Below are 19,540 nucleotides of genomic sequence, written 5' to 3'. Positions count from 1 at the left end.
TATTAGGCGCGGCGCTTGGTCCAATCAGACACTTTTGGAAAGCCCATGTCGAAGCTCAGTGCAATTATAAGGGTTAACAAGCGGTGCCGGACAGATGCGTACATACTTGAGGGGGTGTAAAGGACATAGCACTGATAAGACCAGTCTGTGGGAGCATGGCAAATGATCGTGTGATGTGGAGATGTCGGACCAGACACCCAGGAGGAAGCACGGCCTAGCAGAAAAGGTCCTGGATTAGATCCGGACCACATTCGTGCAGGCCGCTGACCCATTTTGCAGGCGCGGGTGCCGACCACAGGTCATCGCTGACAGACGCCCGTGCTGTGCACGAGATGGCGTAGGCGCCAAAAAGGCAAAAGTCCACATGGGTCGAATGAGGTATGCCTGCGAGTCCTCTGGGCCCTTGCTTTGCAGCAGCATCACTTCCGTCCTCCGCCAGGGCAGGCTCAGTCTCGAGCATGGCCTCGACGGGTCTAAGGAACGAATTAAATTGCTGGATGTGGGTCTTCTTGTCTTCGCCGTGTGTACTCCAGACTTTGGCGGGTGTCGCGGTACCGATCTTTCTGTGTTCAAGGTATTCTTTAGAGTCGGCATGATGAGCTGCGTAGACACCTGATATGAAGAGTGAAGCGCTGTGTGGAATCAAATTGGCAATGTAGCCATTGACGAATGCTGCGATATTGCTACCAGCAGATATGCCAAAATAGTTGAGATGGGCCTGGGATGATTGGCTTCGACTTACTATGAACATGCAAGGGCGATCAGCTGGGTCAGTCCAATTTGAGAGGCACTTCTGAATGTGTCAAGGACCTCGGCGAACTTCCAGCGGTCCGTAGGAGGACTTCACTCGGAGAGTTCCAGCGTCGGTACAGTGAAATTCTTCGCGACTTTATGCGCGGACCCTTTCCTGATCTGCACAAACGTCAGTCCTTGCCGTTCATATCTGGCATTCAGGAGCTTGAGATCGAGCACAGAATTGGTTGTATGGGGAGAGAAGTGCTTGTTACTTCCTTTGGAGACTGACAGATCAAAGAGGATCAGACCAGAGGTGTTGCGGTGCAGCGCCGCTGCGTTGCCTTTGGAGCGCATTCTGGCGTAGAGGAGATGGCGCTCAGGTCTTGTAGGAAAGGATGCTTCAAGACATTCAAGCTTCAGTGTGGATGACGGATCGCTCTTCTCAATGGCTTCCGAAAGCGACGTGAGCAAGATCTTGTTGGGAGGTTGATGCTTGCACTCCTGACGCCTGACTCTCTCGCGGTGCAGCACGAGCTACGCCTTGTCTGTCACCAGCCAGCTGAGTGTTGCACGTGTGACTTTTGAGTGCTGCCCATCAGCCTGCATCAGCTCCATGTCCTGGGTAGTAGCCATGATATTACAGTTACGTTGGTGGCTTGCGCGCGCAACGCGGCAGAACGACGCTGAGCCGAGACGGGATCCGGCACGTAAAGCTGTACTCTCAGGTAAGCTTGAGTCGCAAGAGAGGTCGGCCGAACACGTTTTACAATATATCCGGATCGAGCCGGCTTTGGTCGCTGGCCGCTGGTTGTTTTAGTAATACTTCGTCCCGCCCGAAGGCTGCTGACCATTACCAACATTACACTTGATGCTTCTGCAAACAAGTGCGCGACCAGGAGTACGCAAAGAAAGCAGGCGCAAGGCATATCAGCATTAGCACGACCTGCCAAGATGAGGTCCATCCGCGCTGTCGGTCTCTCCCGATCCGTCCTCTGCGCCAGCGGCAGCAGCATCCCCGCCTCGCTTGCCATCGCACGCGCCTCGCCTCTGCTCGCCCGGCATGCGCTTACCGCGCCGCACTTGCAACTGCAACAGCAGGCGAGGGGCATCGTCAATGCCCCCAAGGTGCCCATGACGAGCGTCAACTTCGATCAGGAGCTCAAGATGCTCAACGAACAGCGCAGCGCCCGGCCAATCAGTCCGCATATGACTATCTACCAGCCGCAGTTGACGTGGTACGGCAGTATCTTTAACAGAATCACAGGCGCCGGCCTCAGTGTTGGTGAGTGGGGTAGCGCGGCACCTTTGCTGCTCAGTGCATGGACCAAGGATCCGGGCCCCCGCCCACTTTACAACAGATATCTAATACACTTCCCTTCTAATGTATGCTCGCAGGCCTGTACGGCTTTGCTTTGGCGTATGCTGCCGCTCCGCTCATTGGCGCGACTAACGTCCTGTCCTCAGCGTACCTCACCGGCTTTGTCGCTGGCTTGCCGTTCTGGCTCAAGCTGACGCTCAAGGCACCACTCGCCCTGGCTGCGTCGTTCCACACCTTCAATGGCTTCAGGCACTTGGGCTGGGATTGGGGGTACTGTGAGTCATACTCCCCGCTCCGGTCCGCCCAGCTTATGCGTGCATGCAGTGTTTTTTGAACTCACATCCATCATCGTCTCCGCATCCTCACTCACAGTCCTCAGCCTCAAGGGTGCCTACACTTCTGGCTACATCGTCATTGGCCTGACAGCTCTCAGCACTGTGGGTCTCTGCATGCTCTAATCGCGTGCACTCGCCAACTACTGTCAGAGACTGTCCGTCCAGGGGCAAGGATGAGCATCTGGTGACTGTGATTGTACGCAAAGGAAACCAGAGGGCGAAGCTTTGCGATCTTATACCAGTCATTACGTTTGGGTTACGCTCTGCCTCGTGGTTCCCTCTGTTGTACGTGAGCGCATCATTCATGTCATTGTCTGCCGAATGTGGCAATGCACGCATGGCATGCGCACTCTCACACAACCCGCTAGCTCTCTTCGAAAGAGTGTGTTCCCGTACCTCCGCGCGCCCTCAGGAAGGAAAGCGGTGGGCACAATTGCGCTGTGCGTAGGTCCTGCTTGCTCAACCTTGCAGAAAGCGGTGTGCGGTTGCCAGCAGGCAAAGAGCATTCAGGAGCACAATAACTCGTGGGGCCGTTGTTTATGCGTGCTCACCGGAGACTCACGCGAGGTGCAGCGCCATTGATCGAGCGCCCAGCCAGGCGGAGCGATGTGCTAATGGTTGCCTGCGGATACTATGAGGACGACCTGGAAAGTCGAATGGGGCCGAAGGATGGGAGCTGTTGATATGCTACAGTGTACCGGGAAGCCTGTGTGGATGATGAGTACGAAGTTGTCTTTGACTCTTGGTCATATGCCTTGCTCCTTGAGGCGCAGTGCTCGCGCTGGTGCTTCCACCTATCAAGAGTCGTCAGAAACTTTTGCGATCAGCAACGGAGATGGCAATCGACATCCTCAGCCTGCGGATGCCCTCACCTTGCGAATGAGCTCCGCAACACCCATTTGACTCTCTACACCTGGCCTGATCTCCTGGCTCTTCTTGTCGCTGTACACGACGTGAACGCCGACCTCCTCCTCCTTCTGCACCATGTTCACGCTCACTTCCGGCAGCTTTGCCAGGCCGATCTCGGCGGCCTTTTTCGGTGGTGGCAAGCTCGAAGGGATTCGTGAAAGTAAGAGGCGCACCGAGCGCGCGCCCGGCGACGATACGAGTGGCGAGAGGGAGAAGGTGAGCGAGGTGATGTGCTTCAACGACGCCAGTGGCAACGATGAGGTGGACATGGCTGTGTGTGCGCAATGCGGTGCACTCTCACTGCTGCTGCGGTTGCGGATCGCTATGGTTCGTTCGCCAGGAAGGCGGTTGCAACTTGAGAGGCTGCTGCAGCTGCACTTGTCGTGAGTGTCGCTGACACGGCCTGTAGACGAGCTCCAAGTGCTCGATGCTCGACTTGGCCCTGCAATGCGGCGACGTGCTTTGTCGGAAGAATGGGCAACTGGAAAGGGCGCAAGTGACATTAAGTCTCAACAAACCACGTGACAGTTGAAAGCATGGGTTCCGAGTCCCGCTTGCTTATGTATGGTCTACCCCATCGTAGTCGGCTAACGGACCCATCAAGGCGTTGGTTTGCCTGTCCGCGTCGGCAGCTGCACTTCTGGCGTGGTCTGCGGCGACACGGCAGGTGGGCCGGTGCAGTGCTCATTTTGCTGTTCCAACATTGTTGGTAACCCTACAATGCACAGTATGCCGATTTGGCTGGTTGTCCGCAGGCAATCTGGCACGCCTCGACGTCAGTCCGCATCTTGGGATCGTTCGCAGGCCTGGCGTGGAGATAAAGTGGGAATTGTGTAGAAGCGGACAGCTGAGCGAACACATCATTGCCGCCGTAGGCTAGCTTCCGGATGCGGGCCGCCATCAACCGCACTTCGACGACGGGTTGGGAACTTGGATGATGATGGAGCAGCGAGTAAGAACTGGGCGATGTGTCTTTGATGATCGGTCAGGGCCTGGGTTTGGATGCACCACAGTCATCCGCCAGCGACGATGCACGTGGCACGGCGCGGGGGGAGGGGCGACATTCATGCTGGCGCGCCGCTGCTATTGCTTCTGCTGAGCAATCCTTCATGACCCCAGACATACGGACGAGAAGCCCCCCTTTTTGCGGAGAGGAGACGACCCAAACAGGAGTTTGAATGCAAACGAGATGCCGGTCTCCTCCCTGGCTCGACTTGCTGATGGCAGGCAAGAACGCAGACCGGAGGAAAGTCAGTGTGACTGGCCCGTGGGAAGTGCAAATGACTGTGGCCCGTCGCATCCCATACACAGCGACCGCAGCTGATCTAACCTCAACGATGACTAACGCATCAGTCCCCTTCCCTACAGCCCACGCAGTGCGCCTAAAGAGAGGCCATTGCACTGGATACTATCCTGCTGCTGACATGTTTTTGCGCCATATGACATGGCGGGGTGCGTGCGTTTCTCACACTGGCCATCTACTGCTATGGAGCTTATGCGCCTGAAGACGTGTCCGGCAACCGTGCATCACACCATCATTACACTCCGTTCTATGGACACTGCTAGCCGGACCGTCATTCGCACCTGCACTCCATCCCCAGGAAGCGAGCATACGTTCCCATCTCAGCGCCTCGTTGGATGCTCACTATCACTCGGCGCTCTGCAAGGACATGCTGAGCAGCCGTCCCCATACGCCCGCCATGGCAAGCGCGCCACCCTCGCCCGCTTCGAGCACTGGCGGCACTCACACCAGCGACTCGCCGCGGCCAGCAACGAATGCAGGGCTCTCGCGTCGCCGCAGCCACCGCTCGCGCGCCAGCGAGCTGATTCGGTCGTTCATGTCGAGGCATGACAACACCCACGGTGCGAGCGGCGCCTCCCACGATGACGATTACTATGATGATGATGATGATGATGCTGCTGCTGCAACACTTCAGAGAGTAGCGGCACGGTCCGCGTCGTCGACAAGCTCCAGTCTTCTCTTGCACTCTTCAAGCCATGTCAGCCAGGGCAGCAGTATCAACAGCAGGTCATCTTCAAGCGTCTGCAGTCCGTCGGAAGGCTCTCCCGTCCGCAATGCTCCTTGCACTTCACCTGGGCAGGGGTCCGCTCTGTCGCCATTGCAAGGGTCTGCCTCGGGCTCCCAAGAGAGCCTTCGCTCCCAAAGTGCCAAGTTTATGCCTGCCAAAGATACCTGGTACGCACTGCTTGGTCTGTCGTACGAGCTAAAGACCATACCGCGCCAACCAGTCGCGCCAGAGGCCGTGTCGCCACCCACCGTCCCCGGTGCACGGACTCAACGCCCCAAGTCCTTGACGATGACGAGGACCATTGGGAACCAGCAGACATTGCCACCCTTGTTTGAGATCCCTTCGCCGACGCACGCAAACCCCCAGAGCAAGGGCAAAGCTAATGCTCAAATCCCCTCTCCAGACGCGGAGGAAATGCTTAATATCCCCAGCAGCATCTCCGAGGCGTCTTCGTCAGCATCGGCAGCATCTGGAGCTACGGTCCGGTTCTCGGATCAAAGCCGCACGCCCTTGTTCTCTACCTCGCATATGTCAGCAGGAGCATGCTTGACGCCCAAGGCTTCGACGTACCAGCTCGCTATAGACGAACGAGAAGAACAAGAAGATTCCATCGAACCGGCTACACTGACCTCGTTAAGCATGCTGGCAAATGGGTCCCAGGGAAGCGTGCCTAACGCAAGTGCATATGCCAGAGAGACGCTTCCTGCGCAGGCGCATACTGCCACGCCAGCTTCGCGTGAAAACAGCAGCTCACACGGAGGCTGGGGCAGCGGCAGCGGCGCAATGTCTGCAACGACCAGCAACGAGACCATCTACGCTCGCTGCGGCAGCAACGGTAGTGGGAACTGCTCGCACACGTCTGCCATCGTCAGTGTGCGCTCGCCCACGCACTCGCAGCACGGCGTCGGGGCCCGTTTGTTCCGCCGCTCTCCCGCGGTCATCACCTCTCTCCCAGCCGACTTTGTACCCCTCGGCGTGATCCGGCGCGGCAGCATATCCAGCGACGTCGCGGCGGGACCACGAGTTGGCGGTGGCGCGACGCGCAGGCGCGCAAGCACTGGTACGTGCCGTTGCGGGCGCGTCATGCGCTCCGTCACGTATCTCGTCAGCTCCAGCGCCTCCGGAGGGAGGAGGATGAGTGCTTTCCCTCGCTGCGAGCGCTGCGTCTCAGCTGTTGTTGGCGCCGCCGCCGCTGCTGCTGCTGTTGCGTCTATGAGGAGCGAGAGCGGCAGTGCCAAAGGCAGCAGAAATGGCTCTGCAGGCGTAGCTGTAGGAGCAACAACAACAACTGCAGCAGCAGCAGCGATACCTTCCCTCGCCGCTTGCAGCAGCCGTGCGCGCGCCAAGGGCGCTGCAGTCAGCGCTCGCACGCTTCCCGCGATCGACATGGGCATCGGCTTCGCGGCAGACATGTTCTCCAAGCCGCTCAGTGAGCTGATGGGCGAGAAGAGAGGACCAGTCCAGCAGGAGATTACACACTCCACCTTGAGCCCCACGGCTTTGGCGGGTGGGAGTGGCAGCAGAAGGCGCGGATCGGATATACATTCATTTTCAGTGCCCCGGAGGACAAGCTCGTTCATCGCTGCTGCCTCTCTTCCTGCTCTAGCGGCGACGGGCAAGATTGCGACACCGTCTAGCAACGTGATTGAGAAGGCTAAATCTGTGCGGCGTCTGCCGGCGCTCACGGATGCGACGACACCGCGCGGGTTGCACTCCCACTCGCTGTCCCTTTCGTACTCGGGCGCGCTACCTTGCTCCCCGTCGCATCACCAGGCGGAGGGGCCTTCGCATAGCCGCACCAGGTCGGCTCTGACCAACTTTACCGCTTCTGCCAGCAGCGCCTACGGCGGTAGCCCGCATTACCATAGCCTGTCGCTGAAGGACCTGCGTGACGTGATGGACGGCCGACGCGAGGCGCCCGCGCACCTACACCCCTCGTTTCCAGCCCAGTCGCCGTTTCTGTCGAACGACAGCAAGATCGCTGGCGGCAGCAAGGAAATCTCCACAATCGATCGGGTCACTTCGACTGCTCTGATCCCGGCGTGGATCGAGAGCAGAGGCACGCATATTGTTGACGAGCAGAGGCGCGCTGAGTCTGGAGTGACTGTAGCGCCTGGCTCTGCTGGGCTGCGACTGGACGGCGGTAGCGCCATCACCAGTCGTGCCAACTCGTACGGAGACGCTGTTGCTGCTGATGATGCTGACAGTGATGACGACAACCAGAAGCGGCTCTCATACTTGTCGTCATCCACTTGCATGACAGTTGCGAGCACCATCAGCGGCAGCGCACTCAGCACCAGCACTGGCCTTACCTCGCCGTCCTTATCCATGTCGATGCGCATCGAAGCCGGAGCCGGTGCCATAGTATCGTCCTCATCGCCCAGAGCAGCACCTACCTCTCCATTCAGCTCACCTGCTTCCTCGCTCGTACCGCTGTCGCCCATTACGACGACGGCGGCGACGTTCAGTGCGTCTTTTACTTCCAAAGGCGCTGATGCCGACATTAGAGCGAGCAGTGATGTGCAGGCAGCAACTACCGCTCAGCCTCGTCTCTTCTCTCGCGTATGAATCGCCACCAATCATGCGTCCACGTGTGAATGTGTGTATAATGTCAGGTTGTGGGCCGAATCCGCAGCGAACGCATTCCTTTCGCAGCAAGCCCTGTAACCAAGGAATAGATTGCAATACACGTGTCGTGCTACAGCCTCTGGAGCAATACAACAGATCCGTCTGAGTCATTTCAGAAAGCCTGTTCAAATCGCGCGAGGCAGGTCTGCGCGCGATCGCGCACGTCGAGCGTTTCCTCCTCCACAACGAGCTCGCGCAGCTTTTCAGGGAAGCCAAATGCGCGCAGTCGGCTGAGTGCTTCGGCGGCTGCGTCTGTCAGTGGGGGTGAGGTGCAAATATCATGCATGAGAGAGCAAGGCCCAGCGGGAACAAAGCATTTTTAGGGACAATGTACGAGAAAGAAGCTCACCGAGCGGAGAGGCGGCCTTCTTTCCGGCGCTGTTCGGCATCCTGAATGTAAGGTTGACAGCGCACCATACTCCCGCATCACGAATGCGAGCACGTCGATGACCCTGTGTGGGTAGATTTTCGTGTAGATCATGTCAGTCTGGGGAAAGAGTAATCGAAGCGCGTACAGGATCTCACGAGAAAGTAAAGCAGTGCATCAAGGATGTTGGGTCGGGTAATGATCGCGCGTCGGTGGTCCTCACTGCCTGTCGCGATGTTGACTAGAATGAATGCAGCATGTTCGATCACAGCATCTTCTCCACCCGCCCAAATCACATTCTCGATCAGCTCGAACAACTTGTCTTCGCCAAACCCTTGCATTGCAAGCTCGATGTCCGCCTCGCGCGACGAAGCGAGATTCCGGATGATGTTCAGCGCTTGCTCTTGTATCGCTGCGCTGCGCGCCCGAGCGAGGTCGGCGATGAAGTGGAATGTCAACGCTTCAACCACCGTCTTCTTGGTCTCGGTGTCGCTGGAATAAAGTATGTTCTTGAGCGCCCAAAGTGCATTTAGCCGAATGCTTTCGTTTTTTTCAACCTTTGCGAGTGTGACAAGCTTCGCCAGGCCGCCGCTCTCGACTAGAAGTTGCTTCATTGGGCTGAACTTGAGGGCTAAGTTGCAGATCGTCGCGATCACCTCCGTCTTGACGATTTCTTCTTCCGCATCATCCTTAAGGATCGTGATAAGTCGACTTGCCGCCCCAGCATCCACCAGCGAAGTCCTCAATATGGACACGCTGCGAGAGAGCGATCTGACGAGGCGGCAAGCGGCGACACGCACGCCCAGGGCAGCTGCTGTCAACAAAGGCACCACCATGGGTAGTATGGATGGTGTATTCATGTCCACCAGCATCCTTCTGATATCATCTTGCTCGTAGGTTAAAGCGGCAAGCGCCGTCAGAGCGCCTTCTCGCAGGCGCAAAATGAGTTCATCCGGCCGCCATCCCCCAGTCAACTTGGCTTCCTCCACTTCGCTCTGAGTCGCAGCGGCTGCCGATGTGCTTTGCAGGAGCGAAGCGAGCTTTCGCATGCAATCATGACCCTCGCACGCTTGTGTCTGCAGCTCGGCATCGTCGGCAATGAGCCTCGCCAACGAGAAGCATGCCTGGATTTGCACTGATACATCATCAGTGTGCGAGAGAAGGCTGATGAGCTCTCCAAGCACGAACGCGTTGGTTTGTGGAGTGAAAGGGTGCACCTTGATAATGTGCGCAAGTGAGCAGAATGCAGCCAGCCTAATAGGCACTGAACGTTCGTTCCGCAGTCGTAGGAGCATAGTTGTGGGAAGAATGCCTGACGGCATCTGGCATTTGAAGAATTTGACGCTAGCCTCGGCATTCTCCCGTACAAGCTCAGCGATGGCCCACAGAGCAGCCTCTTGCGTCTGAGAGTCAAGATTGGATCAGTAGCCACCTTTGGTTTCGCCCGATTCATACAACGTACCCGTCCGCTTTCACATTCAACAAGATAGATCAGCCTTTCTAATACCGAACCTTCCTCTTCGCGACGGCGTGGACGGCTCTTGCTCCGATCGGTACCAGGTAATGACATGAGACGCGCCGCCATGCCAGCAGGTCGTGACTCCAATCTTCCTCGCGCCTCTTGTGCTTGAACATTATCCATTGTTGCATCGTCGCCCATCTCCATGTCGACATGTACAACCTCGCGCTCTTTCCCTTTCGGCAACTTTGCCGCAGAGCTTTCTTCGCTGGACTGTAGAATGAAGTCGCCTTCGACAAGCTTTCTCGCCCTCAAAACGGAATCGTTCTCGTCCGTGAAGGCGAGAACCCTTTTTCGCCTTTCGGCGATTTCCTCGAGCGGTGTGCTCGCTTCTGTACCGGATGCACTCTTGCCTTCATTCTGGTGCGGCACCGTCACTCCATAGAGCTGTGAGACGCTTGCATCCGCACTGATCGGCCCAGATGGCGTCCCTAGTGTGGTGCTGAGGATGACGCATACAGTTTCTGCAACACCTGTGAGGCGTGTCTGATCCAACTGCGAGAGGTTCGAAGGCCGGCGCCTGGAGGAGAGGTCCTTGTCGCCTCGTTCTTGAGCCCCGCGCCGTAGATGATCCTTATTGGAATGTAGGCTATTATGCAGCACATCCGTGCCCTGGGCCTGAGGGCGAGCGTTCGAGGGGCCTATATCCGACGCAAGGCTCATGTTTGAGGGGGACCGTGCTAGCGAATGAGCGTCAGCGTGCTGCGTGCCATATGCTTTGATTGTAGCGGAGGATGACAAGTCGCCAATCAGGTCATATGCAGCATCCTCGCTTTCACCATCAACCAGTCGCGATAGAAAAAGACAGCTGAGCAAAAGTTGTAGATGGGTGGGAGTGTAGAGTTCGGCGATCGCAGCTCTGATGAGTATTCGCAGCTCGCCATCGTCAATTTCTGACCGAGGAGGCGTGGACACCAGCTTCAGGCGCCCATTTGACGTATCTGCGCTCCCATTGTCGAATTGAGTGCGCGGATCTCCTTGTGGCCTGTACCTCGCACTTATCACTTCGATGCTCCGGGCCGAACGGAGGATGCAAGTCGAACGATCAGTTCCACGGATGAACCCATGCCCGGAGCCCAAGCCCCAACGGACACTAGGGGTCACGAAAGAGCTGGATGAAGTGTAAAGGGCTTTCAAAGCTCTCAAATTTGCCTCAATGGCGCGCACAGCTTCATTCTGGATATGAGGGCGGTGGGTGTCCTGGGCAGCGTCGCTGGTGGGGTCCCGGACGAGTAGCACATCCTCGTGAGCGAGCTCTGAAAGTGAAGCAAGCAGGGCCGATACGATTGGCTCTTTCAAAAGGCTGTAAAGTATTATCTTTGATGTCGAGGCGCTCTGAGCAAGTGAGCCGAGCACCGTAGCAGCTTGCGTGCGGACTTCGAGACACAATGGCGAGCCGAGGGGAGTAGACAGAAGCTCGATGAATCTGAGCGAGGACAATGGTCAGCCTTCCCACAGATGCGATTATGCTCAAGTCAGCAACTGACTCTGTAAGGGGCTGGCTGGCTACTAGAGCGACCTTGCGATTACTGCTGCCGATGATAGAGTTGCGGATATTGCGAAGATGGAGCAGAGTCGAGGCTGCAGCTTGCTCGGCTCCGCTCTGCTCCGCTAAACCCGATAGTCCTGACATGCTGAGACTGGCAATGCTTGCGTTGAGCAAGCAGCGACCTTCACAAGGATCCTGTCTCGAACGAGAATATCATGTGATATCGATGATGACAAGCAATGCATAACAGCGTAAGGTAGAACGGCTATTTGAGGTGAGGAATGCATTTGTGATCGATGATGTTGATTGGAGGCTTGAGAGTGTTGGACTTCGATACCTCGTCTGGCGCGTCTCCGGCGTCCGACTTCTTGTTCTTCGCTCGCCACAATTGTTGAAGACCTCTTCTCCGCTTTCTACACCAACCAAGCCAAGCCCTAACTTTCATTCACTGTATGACTGCGACCTCTTGAGGGGAATATCTCATACACGGTGCGCGGTGATCCGGCTGCGAAAGGTGCGCGGAAGGCAACGACGAGACCTGACAACGGTCAATGATGCAGTTCACCTCTCCCGATTCGGCACCGGCTATGGACGCTGATTGGCTATCGCAGCTGCTACCGCAGCATCCCATTTTCAGTCTCCCTCAGGCACAGTCGCGAGACGGAAATGTGGCAGGGCCCAGCACACCCGCATCTTCCGGCGCCGCGCTAGGGCTTGGTAGGCAACGGCTTATGGAAGTGCGCTCGACTGATCTTCTGCTGGGCGTCAATCTACCAGACCGGCGCGGGAGGTCTGGACACGGGACCTGCGAAATTCGCATTGCGAGCTTGCTCGAAGCGAAAAAAGCACAGAGCAGGACTGATGGCGTGCTGCCGAGGTTCAAGGTCAGACCTTTGCAACTTGCAGATAGAAGGCGTGAGGCACTCTGCTGACGATGCTTGAAACCCCCAGATCTTCGATCCTCCCATTCCCTTTCCGGCCCGCGAGCTGCGTGTTAACCCAACAGGCAAGCTAATGGCTATCGCAGGCTATTCTGAGCTTTCTGTCAGTGTTCTGCCACGCTCTGGCTGGATGAACAACTCTTCCTCGACAACATCTGTCAAGGCACTTCCAATCGGAAAATTCTACCACAACAGAGGGTCTTCTAAAATCGCAAAGATTGACTGGCACCCGTGGGCTCGGGGTGGGAGCAGCTTACTGGTGCTCACAGAAGACGGCGTCCTTAGGTGAGACTATTCTCCACGGATATTCGATGCTGCTGGATTGCTGAGAAGCGTCATTAATTTCCAGGGAGTACGATGTGTCAGTCGACCATGAAGAGCCAGCACAACAGCTCTCTTTCCTCCCGAATGCATCTGCACTTTTAGGTTCATCTCGAGGGACGCATGCTTCCGCTTCAAAGCGGTTATCAACACGGTCGCCGCCTATCGATGCTGGAAGGACAGCATCAACGCCTGACAGGTCTCGACGACAGGAAACCCCTGGCTTCTTGGCAAACCGCGTCGCAAAGTTGGGTTTGCGCGACGAGCCCGAAGCACAAATTGCGGTCAGCTTTGCGTTTGGCGCTGGTGTCTTCGAACCACCACCCGATGGTTCATCGGCTGCGCATGGGACCGAAGGGCCAATGATGCTGCACGACAGCCACGTTGGCGCTGCCTGGGGAGGGTGGGCACCGCTCGAAATCCACGCAGTGATGCAGAACGGTGACATCTGGACAGTGTGCCCATTCCTGCCGAGTCAAGCGTGAGCTCCCAAGCCCCTGTGCGTTCAGTAAGTGGTGTATTGACCTAGTGCGCTATTCCATTGTCACAGCATGGTGCCACCATCATACATAAGCCATCTCGCATCTTACGTTGACCTCCAAGCAGACACAGCCTCGGAAGACCGAAGTCGCGACGTCGACCTTGCGTTGAGGTATGTTCGCAGCCTAGCACGGCAAGCTAGTGCCGCGCAATCAGAGGCCAATGCTACGACAATGACACCAGCGCAGACGCCTGCAAGCAGTCGACAGCGCTCGCTGCTTCCACCCGATGCAGGGAGAAGCGCCAGCTTCATGAGCATAGACACGCCGGCGCCGGGCGAAGACAGTTTGGGCGAAACATTAGTCACGGCTGTTGCTGCCCAGATTGATACTCCGGTGCTCATTACTCCTCCGCACCTCCCACTCTCGCCCGTCCCCAAACCAATTGGCCCACATTTGCTTCAGCCTGCGCCCCATGAGCTCTCCGACGAGCGAGAACCACTGGCAAGTGACCTGGCTATCACACGCCTCACTGACGACGACGGTCACAGCATTGACGTCGTGTGCGTGGCCTTGGACGATGGCCGCGTTGACGTATGCCTCACAACAGGCAGGGCTGCATCATGGCAGCCTACAGCCTTTGGGACATCTGACTCCGGTCTTTTTGCGTCGGGCCGAGTAAGCAGGAAAAGTTGGCCACGTCGTTCAGGATGCTTTAAATTGTCAGACTCGGAAGAATCTGAAGACAGCGAGGACCCAGATACCCGAGCGATGGACACTGCTGAGCTCAATAGCGCAGACAAGGATGTGCTTCCAACATTGCTTGTCTATGAGTCCATTGATTTGACTCTCCCTCCAGCCGGGACAGGCCAAATTCCCTCAGCACCAGCTCTTGTTGTCGATCCAATCTACCCTGATACAGTCTACGCTTATTCGGCAGCGGGCGTTCACGCCATATCTTTCCGACCCTGGGCTGCTAAACTCGCTGCTCTTACTGCAAAATTGGCGCAAAATGAGGTTGGAGCCGATGAAGAGCTTGGCCGCTTCATGCGCCGCCGAATTCGTAGCGAGCTGGTGCAAGTCATCAAGTCTGAGGACGATGCTGGTGCGAAAGTCGTCAACGCGCAGGCCATCATCGGGGTTTCGATCTTGTCCGACGTATACCTCTCCTACGCACTGCTGGCTGTCACTGCCGATCTCCAGCCTGTTGGCATCGAGCTGGACTTTCGCGTCGAGACCAACGCTTCGCTACTTAAAGCAGATGAGAACACTGGACTCGACACTGAGCGCGGACAAGACGGGAAAAAGGCGTACATTTCCTTACTAGAGGAAGGAGGAGCATTTATAGTTCCGGAGCCTTTTGCGTCCTACGGGGGGCTTCCTTCACAGCCCAAAATCACGGGGCAACATCGGTTTGGTAAAAGCGAGGTGGTGGTCACACCGGACTCGCTGCGTTTTCTCGGAAATGTGTCTGAGTCGCTGCGTGGGAACATTAGGGACATCATCCAGGGTGGAAATGCCGTGCAGGCACGACTAGAGTTGCAGCAGAAGGAGCTGGCGAGGCAGCTCGGCAAGCTTTCCGATGTTCAGAGCAAAAACGAAGCTCTAAATCAGAACGAAGCTCGCATCTCGCGCCGCTTTGACGATGTGGAAGCCACGCAAGCCAAGCTGAACAAGTGTATCGACACGCTACTGCAGCGCTTGATCGTGCTCCACCAGCCAGAGATCAGCATCTACGAGCGCAAATGGTTTGACGAGCTGGATCGGCTCGCGGCAGACTTTGGCGTGTCGCTGCCTGGTGGGACGGCTCAGGGGGAAAAGCTGACAAGCTCTGTTTCGCCGACACCTGCGATCACACGCAAGATCGAAGCCCTCCGCTCCCAGCTCGAGCTCATCCGCCCCGGATTGTGGGAGCTGAAAGAAGCGCAGCAAGCGAGGGAAGAGACGAAGAATACTCTTGGTACGGCACAGATGAGCAAGATCAGCAGGGCACTCGCGAAGCAGTGAGTCCTTGAGTTGAGGGAACTTTGAATTCCATGTTTTGTGCTCATCCATTCTCTTCTTCCACTGTTCAGGTCGTCCATACTTTTGGAAGCCAAATCGAAAGCTCAGGATATGCTCACGAAGATAGGCCACGCACATGCAGCGTCATCTTTGTAGTCCAAGATGGTGCACATCGATTGTAATCAACGGCAAACGCAGCCACATGGCTCAGCGCTTCCCGTGTGCGACCAAGTGTAGTACGCCGCGTCCAGGGCCGACCACACGGTACTTCACGCAGCGTAGGAAATAGTCTAATGCGAATCATCGTATTGCATTTTTCGATGTGGAAATGGGAAACCGCTCCCTACTTCCCTGTGGGTGGAGCGAGAGAACAAGGGGAGCACGATCAAATACAGAGTTGTTGTTGTTGTTCTGGTCGAATCGACGGAAAGAGTGAGTGACTGAATGAGTGAGTGGCTAGAATGACTGAATGAATGGCTGGAATGACTGTGTGAATGGACCTGACGCGGCGGGCATCCTTGGCGGTGCGACGTTCCTGTAAAGGTTGCATGGCCGAGGTGAACCTGTTTGGTATCTGCGTTGGTCTGCCTGTCGCACGGGTGTGTGATGGTGGAGGTGATGATATGATAAGATGTCGATTTTGCTAGAAGTGAAGTTGTATGATATCAGTCGTATAAAGAAAGAGAATTGTGTGCTCCTTGTCGCTTCGCTCTCTGTATCGTGTCCTGTCTTGCCTCGGCTACATAACTGCCATTGCTGCCGATGGGCCGCTGCAGTGCGATATACATATCCCGCGCCGTCCAGCAGCGGCGGGATGCCCGGTCAGTTTCCGTGGAAACCAAAAAGCTCGTCCCCTTCCTCCGCGCTTGCCAAACAACCATAAAGGGGGAGAGGAGGACAGAGAACCTGGCTCAGACAAGGTGCCGCCCGCTGGCGACGATGCCCCGCCCAGGCGCAAAGCCACCTGGTCCAGGGCCGTACGCGCCTGCGCCTGGCGGGGCACCAAACCCTATCGGCGGACCGCCGCCGCCTGACGGTCCGCCCGAGTATGGATACGCACCAGGCCCTCCTGCCCCGCTCGCAGCGGCGCTCGACGTGTTACGCGGAAGCGGAGCAGAGGAAAACAGGTCAGCGCCACCACTGCCACCTATTGGGCTCGCACGGCCGCTGCCGGCGCTGCTGCTGGCCCCGCTCACCTGGCGCGCAGGCATGCCAGGACGCAAGCCAGCAGCGCCAGCCGGCGTGCCTGACAAGGGCGCAGCGGCGTTGTATGTGCTCTGGCTGAGAGCGGCATTGTGCTGCGCGGCAAACGCGCCGTAGTTTGGCGCCGTCGGGTTCGGCACGACGTACCCGTGCGAGAACATGCTGCCAGCGCTGGGGCTGGGGGTGGAGAGGAACTCCTGCTGCGAGCCGGCGCTGCTGCTGCGCATGCCCATGAGTCCGATACTGTTCGACGAGAGCGGCGCGGAAGAGGTGTCGATGGGTGCAAGCTGCGGCGCGCTGCCCGCACCCGCGCCCGCTCGCGGTTGCAGCGGGCCATATTTCCCTGCTGAGCTGCCGCTGCCGAAGCCTTCGCGCTGCGCGCTAAGGAACGCGCCGCGCTCGGCGTCGGTGCCTCGGTCGCCGTAGATGGATCTGCGGTCTGGCTTGGGCCTGCCGCTGGGGGGCGGGCCGTGCGGACAATGTTGCGGCGACGCGGAAGAGTTGGGCGGGTACGACTGCCCACTGGAGGTGACGGCGGCGCTTCCGTTGCCGACGACCAAGCGGCTGCCAGCATTCGCGCCGTACAGCGACTGCGGCCCACGCGCGGAGAGACGGCGCCCGGCCCCGACCCCCACTTCGCTGCCAGGCGTCTCTAGAACGCCAGGTGTGCTATCACGGTAGCGCAGCGAGTTGCCGCGCGATATGCTCTCGACGCGCCTGATACCGGTGGAGCCCGAGGCGCCAGCAGCCTGCGGGTCGTCCATGTACATGCTTTTGCGGTACACACCGGCACCGACGCTCTGAATGCGGCTCCTGCGGTCTGCCATGCTCATGCGGTTGTGCGGGTCGCGTAGGGGCTGCTGCTGCTGCTGCTGCGCACCAGCTGTGTGCACACCGAGCCCGCCGTTAAGGCCGCCGCCGATGCGGTTGTAGCGGCTCTGGCGCCGGCCGTCGGACGCGGGTGGCGGGCCGTTGTGCAGCGGGCTCCGCAGGCGCGGCGCCACGCTTGCGCCCGTGTACACTGCACCGGGTTGGAAGCCGCTGCCATCAGGCGCGGGCGCGGGCGCACCGCTGCCGCTGCCGCCACCGAGGGGTGGGTGCTGCTGCCCGCCCTGCGCGCCGGGCCCTCTGCGCGCGGCAGTCGGCGGGCCCGGAAAGCCGAGTCCGCTCGAGGCGCCGCGGGTGTGCTGGAGCACGCCTCGGCCGGCAAAGTCCAAGTGGGGGGCCTGACCGTAGGGGAGTGTGTCGACGCTGCCGACGGTGCTGTCACGGCCGCCCATAGGCGCTGCGCCGGCGAGCAGGCCGGCGCTCGCGCTCGCGATGCGGCTCTGGCCGCTCGTGGCTGTGAGGCGCGACGGCATGTTGGCGCTTGGCTGGTACATTCCCTTGCCGCTGGCTGCCTGGTAAGGAAAGGCCTCCCGGGACGGCCGGTTGGTGATGGCGAGGATGCGGGAGATGGCGATGCAGGTGAGAAAGACGAAGATGAAGCCGCCGAGGATAGAGAGGATGGTGATCGCGCTAATGCTGGATGTGGCGTCGTATGCCAGCGCCTGCGGCAGGGACATGTGCTCGGTGTGGGCGTGTACCGATTCGCGGCGCCGCAATGTCTGATGCACCTGGGCGAATGCGTCGGCTAGCACGGGCCCCGCGCGCTTGGCGGCGGCTGCCCCTGGGTCTACGACGCGGCGCAACATGTCATGCCCATGTGATAAACTTGGTGACAGTGCTGCTCGATGGTGACGCCGTGATGTAGATGCGAGCGAGGGGGCGGCAGCTACAACTGGAACAGCGCTTGCTGCCGCCGCTGCCAAGGGGGGCAAATAGGAGGTAGATACGGATAGAGCATCCTCTGTAGCCCGCTGTATGATCTGACGTGTGCGGAGGAAGAGAGGGGGTCAGCATGGGGGAGGGGGCGAGCAAGCTGTTTGCTGCCCTGGCACGTGGATTGCAGACTGACTGTTTTGAAAGCCGACATGGTGAATGGCGGGCAGCGCACTGTACCCCTTGCACTCCACTTCTCTGCTGGCTACCAGCGGACGCTCGAGCGGAGCGGGGTGCAGGTTCAGCCTAGCTGAGCCGAGTCGATGCGGGGCCGTTCCACACTGCGCTTGTGCCGCTGGGGGGTGTCTGTGCACAGAGAAGCGGCCTGTGGAGATCGGCCTGGATGGTTGGAGTGTGTTATGTGTGTGTGGCTGTGAATTCGTCGCAGACGAAACACAAGCCGGCGCTCGAGGTGATCCCAAAAGAAAAAGCAGCGGCGACTATCGATGAGCCGTCAAGGATCGTGCAATCTGCTTTAGAGCGAGAGGAGGGGTGGGGCGCACGGTCCGGCTGGGCAGCGGATAGCGAGGCGAGGTTGGATGGGAGAGGATAAGAGCAACAGCGATCGCATACCTCTGGCGGCGTCCAGCGGCCGGGGAGAGCGCTTTGGCTGGCTGTCGATGTGTGTGTGTATGTGAGTGAGTGTGTGGATGAGGATGCGTGTTGGTTACGATATAGACACTGGCCCAGCATGGAGAGCGGCAAAGGCAATGGCGAGGAGGAGGAAGCTTGTTTGGTGTGTGCCAGCCGCGGGTGGTCAGGCTGGCAGGAGACAGACGGCAGGGGGGAAGAGGCGAGGCGAGGGAGAGTGTGATATGGATGGGTGTGGGTTGGGGACCAGCCGCACTGCACCGCACCGCCGAGCCGAAGCTAAACATACAGGCAAGCATTCCTGTCCTTTCTCTTGCCTTTTCTTTTTGTTGGCTACGCGGCGAGCAGAGGGCACTGCACCAGTGGTAAATCCAAGGGGGCGGAAAAAGAAAGAAAAGAAGCGGAACCGGGCTCCTGCACCCCGACTGCTGGCTTTGGCGTGTGAGTGGCTGCAACGACCCTCCTACCATTACGTAAGCAGCGAACCGCGCGACGCGCCACTCTCGCACCGCTTTGGACGCGACCATTCCACCAAACACACGTCCACCTATTGCCTTCTTCCATTGTAGCACACCTCGACTCCATCCGAATACGAAGCTCGTCGACAGCCCGCGCCCAAGTACATTGCACGCAGAGCCGTCGCACTGTACAGTGGCTGTGCCTGCTTTCTCGTCTGCACCACCAGTCTCGTCGGCCGACGCGACGACCGCGGCGCGGTGCAGTGCGCGAAAAGAGTCTACGCGACGCGTCGTACCACCTCACCTCGACCCTGGCTGTCAACAAGGCAGACGGAACAAGAGGCAGAACATTGTACGCACCTATCGGGAGCCCCTTCAATCCGCACCCACAA

At 58.3% G+C, this 19,540-nt stretch overlaps 8 protein-coding genes across 8 annotated transcripts; 3 read left to right on the top strand and 5 right to left on the bottom strand.

Moving 5' to 3' along the window:
- Positions 1-214: 214 nt before the first annotated feature.
- Positions 215-1,321, bottom strand: K437DRAFT_273587 (uncharacterized protein; the record flags this gene model as incomplete). The annotated part of the gene is made up of 2 exons (XM_013388467.1): positions 848-1,321; positions 215-737 (listed from the first exon to the last, which is right to left on the bottom strand). The coding sequence occupies exons 1-2, from the start codon at positions 1,087-1,089 to the stop codon at positions 215-217; spliced, it is 765 nt and encodes a 254-aa protein (XP_013243921.1). The 5' UTR covers positions 1,090-1,321.
- Positions 1,322-1,686: 365 nt separating this feature from the next.
- Positions 1,687-2,511, top strand: K437DRAFT_267772 (uncharacterized protein; the record flags this gene model as incomplete). The annotated part of the gene is made up of 3 exons (XM_013388466.1): positions 1,687-2,017; positions 2,131-2,328; positions 2,426-2,511. The coding sequence occupies 3 exons, from the start codon at positions 1,687-1,689 to the stop codon at positions 2,509-2,511; spliced, it is 615 nt and encodes a 204-aa protein (XP_013243920.1).
- Positions 2,512-3,134: 623 nt separating this feature from the next.
- On the bottom strand, positions 3,135-3,566 carry K437DRAFT_267771 (uncharacterized protein; the record flags this gene model as incomplete). The annotated part of the gene is made up of 2 exons (XM_013388465.1): positions 3,135-3,182; positions 3,261-3,566. The coding sequence occupies 2 exons, from the start codon at positions 3,564-3,566 to the stop codon at positions 3,135-3,137; spliced, it is 354 nt and encodes a 117-aa protein (XP_013243919.1).
- Positions 3,567-4,782: 1,216 nt separating this feature from the next.
- Positions 4,783-7,981, top strand: K437DRAFT_91304 (uncharacterized protein). Its single transcript, XM_013388464.1, has one exon. It carries the CDS (start codon positions 4,968-4,970, stop codon positions 7,893-7,895), a length of 2,928 nt encoding a protein of 975 aa, XP_013243918.1. The 5' UTR covers positions 4,783-4,967; the 3' UTR covers positions 7,896-7,981.
- Positions 7,950-11,732, bottom strand: K437DRAFT_91370 (ARM repeat-containing protein). Its single transcript, XM_013388463.1, has 5 exons — positions 11,329-11,732; positions 9,785-11,267; positions 8,481-9,725; positions 8,305-8,407; positions 7,950-8,207 (listed from the first exon to the last, which is right to left on the bottom strand). Exons 1-5 carry the CDS (start codon positions 11,472-11,474, stop codon positions 8,068-8,070), a joined length of 3,117 nt encoding a protein of 1,038 aa, XP_013243917.1. The 5' UTR covers positions 11,475-11,732; the 3' UTR covers positions 7,950-8,067.
- Positions 11,733-12,344: 612 nt separating this feature from the next.
- K437DRAFT_262374 (uncharacterized protein) lies at positions 12,345-15,231 on the top strand (the record flags this gene model as incomplete). Its single annotated transcript, XM_013388462.1, has 4 exons — positions 12,345-12,556; positions 12,621-13,073; positions 13,143-15,074; positions 15,147-15,231. 4 exons carry the CDS (start codon positions 12,345-12,347, stop codon positions 15,229-15,231), a joined length of 2,682 nt encoding a protein of 893 aa, XP_013243916.1.
- A 451-nt stretch (positions 15,232-15,682) lies between these two features.
- K437DRAFT_91039 (uncharacterized protein) lies at positions 15,683-18,396 on the bottom strand. The gene is made up of 2 exons (XM_013388461.1): positions 18,236-18,396; positions 15,683-18,146 (listed from the first exon to the last, which is right to left on the bottom strand). Exons 1-2 carry the CDS (start codon positions 18,251-18,253, stop codon positions 15,987-15,989), a joined length of 2,178 nt encoding a protein of 725 aa, XP_013243915.1. The 5' UTR covers positions 18,254-18,396; the 3' UTR covers positions 15,683-15,986.
- On the bottom strand, positions 18,397-19,428 carry K437DRAFT_91038 (uncharacterized protein). The gene has a single exon (XM_013388460.1). It carries the CDS (start codon positions 19,215-19,217, stop codon positions 18,540-18,542), a length of 678 nt encoding a protein of 225 aa, XP_013243914.1. The 5' UTR covers positions 19,218-19,428; the 3' UTR covers positions 18,397-18,539.
- Between the last annotated feature and the right edge of the window lie 112 nt (positions 19,429-19,540).

This window comes from Tilletiaria anomala, assembly GCF_000711695.1.
Source record: "Tilletiaria anomala UBC 951 chromosome Unknown K437scaffold_28, whole genome shotgun sequence".
Taxonomy (NCBI): Eukaryota; Fungi; Basidiomycota; class Exobasidiomycetes; order Georgefischeriales; family Tilletiariaceae; genus Tilletiaria; species Tilletiaria anomala.
The sequence above is the reverse complement of the archived record's forward strand: the minus strand, read 5'-3'. Positions and strand labels throughout refer to the sequence as shown.

Excerpts from the sequence above, each read along its gene's own strand:
- K437DRAFT_91304 (XM_013388464.1), top strand. The coding sequence starts at position 4,968 with ATGCTGAGCAGCCGTCCCCATACGCCCGCCATGGCAAGCGCGCCACCC.
- K437DRAFT_91370 (XM_013388463.1), bottom strand. The coding sequence starts at position 11,474 with ATGTCAGGACTATCGGGTTTAGCGGAGCAGAGCGGAGCCGAGCAAGCT. Across the intron at positions 8,408-8,480 it reads ATGCACTGCTTTACTTTCTC|GGTCATCGACGTGCTCGCAT; the intron begins GTGAGATCCTGT and ends CTACCCACACAG. Across the intron at positions 8,208-8,304 it reads GAAGGCCGCCTCTCCGCTCG|ACGCAGCCGCCGAAGCACTC; the intron begins GTGAGCTTCTTT and ends CCCCACTGACAG.
- K437DRAFT_91038 (XM_013388460.1), bottom strand. The coding sequence starts at position 19,217 with ATGGTCGCGTCCAAAGCGGTGCGAGAGTGGCGCGTCGCGCGGTTCGCT.